This window comes from Ceratina calcarata, unplaced genomic scaffold (assembly GCF_001652005.2).
Source record: "Ceratina calcarata isolate Rehan_Ccalc_2016 unplaced genomic scaffold, ASM165200v1 scaffold321.2, whole genome shotgun sequence".
Taxonomy (NCBI): Eukaryota; Metazoa; Arthropoda; class Insecta; order Hymenoptera; family Apidae; genus Ceratina; species Ceratina calcarata.
Window position 1 is genome coordinate 674,615 of NW_017154760.1, and position 8,796 is coordinate 683,410.

General features: G+C 38.0%; 2 protein-coding genes across 3 annotated transcripts in view; both read right to left on the reverse strand.

Annotated features, from left to right (window-relative positions):
• LOC108624613 (putative ATP synthase subunit f, mitochondrial) lies at window positions 1-2,074 on the reverse strand. 2 transcript variants are annotated; one of them, XM_018024018.2, is made up of 4 exons: window positions 1,880-2,074; window positions 379-477; window positions 146-262; window positions 1-56 (listed from the first exon to the last, which is right to left on the reverse strand). In XM_018024018.2, exons 1-4 carry the CDS (start codon window positions 1,986-1,988, stop codon window positions 28-30), a joined length of 354 nt encoding a protein of 117 aa, XP_017879507.1. In that variant the 5' UTR covers window positions 1,989-2,074; the 3' UTR covers window positions 1-27. The 2 variants fall into 2 exon arrangements, with proteins under 2 accessions (XP_017879507.1, XP_017879506.1); XM_018024017.2 differs by lacking the exon at window positions 1,880-2,074 and adding an exon at window positions 1,239-1,431.
• A 2,492-nt stretch (window positions 2,075-4,566) lies between these two features.
• Window positions 4,567-8,796, reverse strand: part of LOC108624610 (neurogenic differentiation factor 1) — an 8,527-nt gene continuing 4,297 nt past the window's right edge. Inside the window, exons 4-5 of the mRNA XM_018024012.2 lie at window positions 5,748-5,884; window positions 4,567-5,197 (exon numbers count right to left, since the gene is read on the reverse strand). Of these exons, the coding sequence (XP_017879501.1) occupies window positions 5,023-5,197; window positions 5,748-5,884 (312 nt within the window). The 3' untranslated portion in view covers window positions 4,567-5,022. The remainder of the gene's footprint in view (window positions 5,198-5,747; window positions 5,885-8,796) is intronic.

An 8,796-nucleotide genomic window follows, 5' to 3' on the forward strand; every position in this document is an offset into this window, starting at 1 on the left:
AACTAACAGCTTCCGAAACTCGTTCGTTTAGTGATACACGTAATTCCTGTGTCCCCCTAGAAAACAATTACAAACGTTATATATATACGTAAAACTTATTAGAATCCCAAATGCTCGTAAATTGATATTCGTGTAAAACACTTACTGAGACGCTGATAGTTAAGGGAATAGAATAATATCATGCCTCCGGCACACAATTGCCAAATTGGTGCCATGTTCGCCTTGCGTGGGTGAATGTACTTCATTTGCCAGCGCCAGAATGCTGTAATTCCATTATAGAAATTATTGAAAATGTCTTAGTTCAATTCAATAACAGTAAAAGACGTAGTTACTCGCGTCTTCTTAATGGAAATGAAATTTAATATGATTTCGACGAACCTCTGGAGCATAATCCTAAGAACTGTCGTGGTCCTTTCTCTCGTCTAGAAATCCAAGCTGGGAGTTCTCCCAGTTTCACTTCTCCGAAGGGAGTATCAGCTAAAAATAAATATTATACCTCCATAATTAGTTCGTTAATGTTCAAACTCTTATATGAAATGACTGGATTAAAGAATCATTGCATAAAATGCATTAACTTTTATTTTACAGTTGAAGAGAGTATTTCTCTCGTCATTTCTGTTCTCTGATCCTAGTGGATGGAATAATACATTTCAGAATTTCTCCAAATTGTTCCATCGGTTATTTATATTAGCAAAAATTCATGAACTGTGCTCAGATTTGAAGGGATATCTCTTAGTACAACGGGTTTCAATATCTTTAGGATTTAATTTCTCCTGTTCCAGCGAATGGATTTTAATGAAAAAATTCAGAGATCCACTACTATACTACTAATACATTTCAGAATTTTTCCAAATCATTCCATTGATTATTTATATTGGAAAGAATTCATGAATGTTGCTTAGACTTGAGGCTGGGGGGGGGGTACCTCTTATGACTACAATTTTCAATATCTTTGGTATTTAATTTCTCCTGTTCTAATAGATATATTTTAATAGAACAATACAGAGATCCACTACTATACTAGTAATAAATTTCACAATTTCCTCAAATCATTCCATCAATCATATATATTAAAAAAAAATTTACAAACTTTGATGAAAATAAATTTCGAGTGAAAAGAAGTTCAGTCCATAAAATGATTTAACTACAGAATTAACAAACAATTCTACCATAAATCGATAAAACCACGTAATTAATTAAATAATTAACCATTAAATTAATCAACCATAAAAGTTTACGTTTTCCATAATATCTCGATGGGTCGTAGGGTCCGTGTCTGGCGGGGTCGTATCCCTCCGGATAATTCCCGAATTTCTTCAAATCAATCAAATTCTTCAGATTCTCCATAATTACGAACGAATTAATCGAGAACTGGGTGACCTCTCAGCACTCGGCCTCGGCCACAGTCAGTAGTTAGGTAACAATCCTAGAGATTATCTCTGGTCTTAGTGTACCCAACATTCATTCAGAAAGTCTCTAGCAATTCCTTTTTCATTTTCCTTGGGTTGGTACTAACGAAATGGCGTCAGGTCAGGAGGGAAAGTGGCAGTGACAGTGTATTTACATCGTTTAAATTAATTACATTTATTCAGTTTATATTCTACTTTGAATATTCTATCAGGTCGCACATTGTTCCTTAAATCCTACTGGTTAAGTCTCTAAGGGTTAGATAGATCGTGTAAAAATGTAAATAATTCTTTGTAATTATTGTTTAAATCCAAAATCGAATCTCTTTNTGAAAATAAATTTCGAGTGAAAAGAAGTTCAGTCCATAAAATGATTTAACTACAGAATTAACAAACAATTCTACCATAAATCGATAAAACCACGTAATTAATTAAATAATTAACCATTAAATTAATCAACCATAAAAGTTTACGTTTTCCATAATATCTCGATGGGTCGTAGGGTCCGTGTCTGGCGGGGTCGTATCCCTCCGGATAATTCCCGAATTTCTTCAAATCAATCAAATTCTTCAGATTCTCCATAATTACGAACGAATTAATCGAGAACTGGGTGACCTCTCAGCACTCGGCCTCGGCCACAGTCAGTAGTTAGGTAACAATCCTAGAGATTATCTCTGGTCTTAGTGTACCCAACATTCATTCAGAAAGTCTCTAGCAATTCCTTTTTCATTTTCCTTGGGTTGGTACTAACGAAATGGCGTCAGGTCAGGAGGGAAAGTGGCAGTGACAGTGTATTTACATCGTTTAAATTAATTACATTTATTCAGTTTATATTCTACTTTGAATATTCTATCAGGTCGCACATTGTTCCTTAAATCCTACTGGTTAAGTCTCTAAGGGTTAGATAGATCGTGTAAAAATGTAAATAATTCTTTGTAATTATTGTTTAAATCCAAAATCGAATCTCTTTCTTTAATCTTTTTTCCAAGAAGTAACAATCTGTACTAATCAAACAGGCAAAGAATAAAAGAATTCTTTATACATGTGTATAAAACGTGGTGAAGTTTTCTAGAACAAAATTTTATATTCCTATGATTTTCTTCGTCTTCGTTTTCTATTTGTTATCCATTAGAATGCGAGACTCTCCGTATACCTTAGTATACTGACATAAATATACACTTTGCAATGCCTTATTAATCCATTTGTATCGTAGGCTCATTTATGCGCAGAAATTTCCGGGCCATTATCACCGAAGTGCACATTGATGCGCGTTTTTGGTGACATGAACTAATTTTCCACTTTTCCGAATAGAATGATCAGAAATCAGACGGGACGGGAGATGCATATCGATACACTGTTTCATCGATACGTCAACGAGGTACAAACATAACCAACTCCCTCCCTAATGCAATATTTCTGTTCGATCTACATTTTAATCGTGATCTTTTCGGGTAACGAGGTAAGCCTCGAGTTTCTACATGTCAAGGCGTTATTCGTTAATTGAAAAAACAAACAACGAAGGGGAGAGCGTTTGTACGATGCGTGGCGAGATTATTAGAGGACGAATTGGTCCACCTATCCCGTAGGCTGGACGGTTTTGAGTGCCTCAAGCTGGTCGAGGCTGTTTACGAAGTAACGCCGTCCAAATCGAAGAGGAATGGGGTAATAACGATAGGGGGACGGAATCGAATCGCGACGATAAGGGAGTGTCTAACGAATCTCGAACGATGGAACGATGATTTTCCAAGTACGTTAACTGATTCTGATTCCGTTTCTATAAATGCTGTAAGAGTATGTATATATTTGTGTATATGTACGCTGTATAAATGAACGATGGATATCGCATATCAAATATGTGATTTTCGTATGCTGTTTTATAAAGGAGAGCTACCTGCCCGTTTATAAATTAATAAGTAAATAAATAAATAAATACCTACGAGTCCGACATAACTGTGAGACAAATCACAGACAATGGTAGCCCGAATGGAAGAGCGACGATGGAGATGACGTTGAGATGGTTAGGTAGACCGGATCTCGCGAGCTACATCAGGACTAACTCATACCATCTCGAGGATTCGTTACGATTTCGGAGACACGCATTGCAAAACGGAGAGAACAAGGATAAAAATAATAATATTAAAAAGAAGATGAAGAGAAAGAAAACGAATGATCGTTTAAAGAGTAAAAAGCCAAGGAAGGCGTAAGTGTCTCCTCGTGGAAGTCTACCAGTTCCTCGATTACTTCAATCGATTTCAGCCAGAATAAGCACCATATGAAGAAGAAGGAGAACGAAAGAGGACGCGGTAGGTCGACGGTCTGCTGCGCAATACTCGTCGTCTTCCTCTTCATAGCAATGTTGCTCACCGCTGTTTACTTCTACCGGAGGAGGAACCGTTCGAAGCGCACGCGATTCAAGTAATCATCGAAAAACTGATAGAGGCTCTCGGTCGAGGAACGAATTACGGATGTTCGAAGGTACGCTCGGTCGGTATCTGGGCGGAAGGAGGACAAGGACACGTTTACCGATCATTTTCCCGACGAGACGTGCCAGTGCTCGGATGTCGAGGGAGGCTGCACGGTAGACAAATGCGACGCCTGCGATTCCGAGAGATCGTTCGCCCGTACGAAAAAGAGAAGAAGTAAGAGGACGAAGATCGAGAGGAAAGGCAAGGGGCTGGGATCGATGCTTCGGAGGAGCTTGTTCTTCGGGAAGAGGGAAAAAGATCAGGAAAATTTAGACAGGAAGTACGAAAGGAATATTTAACGATCGTGTACGATTTAACTGTTTCTATTCCCCAGGAGGAACAGTTTGGAGATCGATAGGAAGCGAGGGAAGTATCTGTCGAAAGAACAGTGCGCCTGTTGCAGATGCGTTCTCGACTCTCGAGGTACGCATCGTTCCATCGCTTTAACAGTCAGTGTCTCAGGATAGAGAAAAGATCGTCCATCCTGGGACGCTACTCTGCACACACGTTTGAATACGTATTCGATCGTCGCTTGCTAATAGATAAAATGTTGCGGGAGAAGTACGGCGAGAAACGAGCATTCGACAGATGGAAGAGGAGGAAGGCCAGGAGAAATAAGAAAAGGTTGTTGGACAAACGTGCGAACGTCTGTTTCGAGTCCACGTGCAATTAGGTATCAATAAAATAGGATTCGGTACCTCGAATACAGTTTATTATCGAATCGTTCGAGATATATCAGGGTATACATATAGATATGTATAAAATGAATTTCTCTCTTTCTCTCTCTCTCTCTCTCTCTCTCTCTCTCTCTCTCCCTTTCTCTCTTATAAATATCTCATCGTAAATCTTGTAGTCCGTCGAACTCGCGTTAATCGCGTAACGAAACGATTTTCAATAGAAAAATAGTTCTCCCGTAAGTTCGACGATGCTGAATACGAAAATTCTATCACAGTTCACACTTGTCTCCTTCAGTATTTGGTCGACCTCGAAATCCGTGAGGCGAAGCGAGGCGAGGCTTAACGTTTGCAAATTATTATTATATACCGGTTATACGGTTTTTGGCATCTCCCTCTTCCTCCGCCGGTTAGCCTTGGACGGATCTCCAGAGGTCGGCCTTGGACGGATCGGTTTTTTTAATTCCGGAATCTCGGTCACGGTAGCTTCCGCTCCTCGAGGTCCTCGTGCAGCAGGCTGTTGTTGTTCGCTTCGTGGACGGATCGAGGCGACAAGGAGGCCTCTTCCGGCTGCTCGCCGCCGCTCAATTCCAACTGACCCGTGCTACTCGCGCTGTCACCGCTGCTCGAACCGCATTCGCCGTCCACGAACCTGTCGTTTCGAACATCGATCAATTTTTATTCAAATGACGGACAGAAGTATTTAACCAAATTCTCTACTACGAGCCTCTGCTCGAACGATGGCAGATCTCTGAACTTCTTGTACATCGGAATCAGAGAGAGAAATAAAATAAATGCAGGAATCAAGCTACAATTAATTAATTGAATAATTGATTGATCGATCAATAGGTTCGATGAATTAAATGAACCAAGAGAAACGATGGTAAAAAATAGTGCAGCGCGGTGTTAGGATCGTTGGCAATTGCAGTTTGAGCTAATCAAACGAACCGAGATTAACAAGTTCACGGCCGTCTGAACTTCTCAAACATTTATCGCAACGGCAGAAAAATATGTTTCGTATCTTCGATCCTTCGAGGTTGAACGATTATTTTCAACCCGGGACTATCGTAACGCTCGATCCATCGTTTATTCGTCGACATAATAATTAATCGAGCACGATTACGTATTTACTTATTAAATGAATGTACCATGGAGGATCGATCGGTAAGTTTTGCAGGTTTACGCGTTTTTAGGATACTTACGTATAGGGTTGCTCTTCGCCTCTCATCTCGCATATCACGTTGGTTAAAGCCATTATGTAGTTCTTCGCCAACGTTAAGGTCTCGATTTTACTCAGCTTCCTCTCCATCTTCACGTGGGGGATAACTTCGCGCAGTTGCTGGAAAACAATCGTCGATCAATCGTACCTCCGCCGTAATACATTCGTACATTCTTCAGGAATTATAATTATAATATGACTGCGTTAAGCATTCCATGGTGTAGAGATGATCGTTAGAAAGGTTTGATTCAAATATTTTCAACCCTTAGGAATCGGTTAATTAAAACTTACTAAAGGGAGTCCATTAGAGTAGAGACTTCAGGCTTTAAATAAATCTAAATCGGTTCATTTTCAACGAAATTATGAACAATTGAAGTGATACGATTTGTTTCATTGACATAGGTGAGTATTCGGAATCGTTATTTATTTTTAAGATCGTTAGATTTTAAGGTAGCTCGCTATTTGGGTAACGTATCAAGAGCAGGCCCTACAATGGGCTTCTTTTAAAATAAGAATATGAAGTGAAAATTTCATTATTAAATGTACATTATTTCCACATTCATATATTTTAATGTTATTTTATAAAAAAAAAGTTTAAACAAAGTAGAATAAACAATTTTTTATTTACGATGGGGCAATGATGTGATGATAAAAGTATTATTCATTGGCTTTGATCATTATTATTTCGTTCTTTTCCACGGAAACCTATATTTTTCTTTACATCATCGCATTCCCCGTAAAAAAATCTATAACCATCTATTTTTTTATTGAAAACGTATATGATATGAAATCGCACGAGGCATTTATACAAAAGTTTCCATAAGCTCCCGTGTTAAAAATAAGAATTTTCTAATGCATTTTTTTAAACAATTTTCACGGAAACCCTATATTTTCTTTACGGAAAATGAAAGTTCGAAACTTTAACTATTGTTTAGTTTAACTTGTATTAAAATCGTATATGTCTTGCAAATGCTATCGAGCAACATACCTTAAGCATTTCCTATTCCTGTCTATCCCATATTTCCAGTCCCTATTATGTACAGAAAACAGGGACTTAAGGAAATGCTTAAATTTTAAAAATAAGTAACGACTCTGAATACCGGCCATAGTCACAGTGGAAGAAAGAATAGTAGGTACATTATGTCAAACGATGTACATACTAATAATAGATCTCTGATAATAATAATAATGGGCTGTTGCGCATGAAAAAATCACTTAACCAGCAACATGGCGACGTAATTGAATGTCCGTGACTTTACTTATACATAAAAATATTTATAATTAAAGAAGAAAGAAAGTTAGGATGAGAAATACGTGGTCACCGTTTTTTTATAAATAGACAGTTTTCCAGACTTTTATTTTAAATAATAAATTTAATAATAATAATAATAATAATAAGTAATAAATATTTAATTTCCAAGTAATAAATACTTAATTTCATTGGCAATTACATAAAATACAATTAAATAAAAATACTGGAACTTTCAATCTCGTCATAATTCGCCTTTAGAAATTAGAAGAAGTCTTTTTAATTGTATCGATCATAATCTGTATAATTATGATACCAATTGCAATTGAGTCTGTTTAATCCGACGATCTAGTAATGTATGAGATTGGAGGTTTATCTTTTAAATTAGAGCCCGCGCATAACTAACAACATGGCGAATCTGTTGGTTATGAGATCATAGAAGCCGACACCGAGAGTGAGTCTATTGTTCTTTCTTATACTGTAATACAGTGCTCTTCAGTGCCCATAGTCTCGGATGAATAAAAATTTATTTTTATAACACTTGCCTAAAAAAGACCACTTTCGGCACCTATAAAGTGGACCAAAAAAGAGTTTTCTGGCCCTAGAGCCGAAAAATTTAGGCCCTAGGGCCGTAAAATGCTATTGTTAGTCCGCTATATGTATAGACGCGAGAGACTATATCCTCGATTCACTTTGTAGACGACGAAAAATGGTCTTCTTTATGCTCTTTTTATAAAAAATACGGCGCACACTACAAGCTAAATGGGCTTTTTCAGACCCGAATGATGATTTGAGCAACTCGTGTTCGTCCGTGGGCTTGCGAGACGAACACGAGTTGCTCAAATCATTATTCGGGTCTGGAAAAGTCCATTTTCGGCTCTTGGTGTACAATGTAGTAATACATACTTATGTATGTTTATTTCAAAGAAAGAAATTATACTGAAAATTTTTGCTCACTAGTTATTCATTTTAGATTCATTTATAATACGAATTAGTAAATAACAGTAGTTTATATTGATATGCACACTTGAAAAATACGTTGTTACTATAAATATCAGAGGCTTTCAGTTTCCACATGAATAGCCTTAAGCCACAGTCAGTTGACGCTTTTCAACAGATTAGAAAAGAAATACTTGGAACAATTCTACATCTAATCATTTTACATATCTCTGTTATTTTATTTACGTTGTATACAATTTGCTGGGGAAAAGACTAGTTCGAGCTGTTCGAGACTATTCAAGTGAATAGCACTGTAAAATCTTTTTCATAACACGAGGCCGAAAAATACCACTTTCGGCGCCTATAAAGTGGACCGAAAATAGAGTTACAGTCAGAGTTAGAGGTAAAATTGAGCTACCACCCGGCGTAAGCTCGATTTTACCGCCCTAGGACGGGAAAACTCTATTTTCAATCCGCTTCGTAGGCGACGAAAGATGGTCTTTTTTATGCCCTTTTTATGAAAAATATTGTGTGCGACACGGGTCGAATGGACCTTTCCAGGCTCGGATGATGTTCTGAGCAGCTCGTGTTCATCTCGGGCGCCTGTAGCACCACAATAGTACTTTGTGCACCAAGGGCCGAAAATGGATCTTTCCGGGCGAGGTTGATGTTTGAGCACGAGTGGAAGTCGAGGGCGCCACAGGCGCCCGAGATGAACACGAGCTGCTCAGAACATCATCCGAGCCTGGAAAGGTCCATTCGACCCGTGTCGCACACAATATTTTTCATAAAAAGGGCATAAAAAAGACCATCTTTCGTCGCCTACGAAGCGGATTGAAAATAG

Bases quoted from the DNA above. Each gene is read 5' to 3' on its own strand.
- LOC108624613 (XM_018024018.2), bottom strand. From the start codon at position 1,988: ATGGAGAATCTGAAGAATTTGATTGATTTGAAGAAATTCGGGAATTAT. The intron at 263-378 runs GTTCGTCGAAAT...ATGGAATTACAG, and splicing joins CTTAGGATTATGCTCCAGAG to CATTCTGGCGCTGGCAAATG. The intron at 57-145 runs GTAAGTGTTTTA...ATTGTTTTCTAG, and splicing joins CCTTAACTATCAGCGTCTCA to GGGGACACAGGAATTACGTG.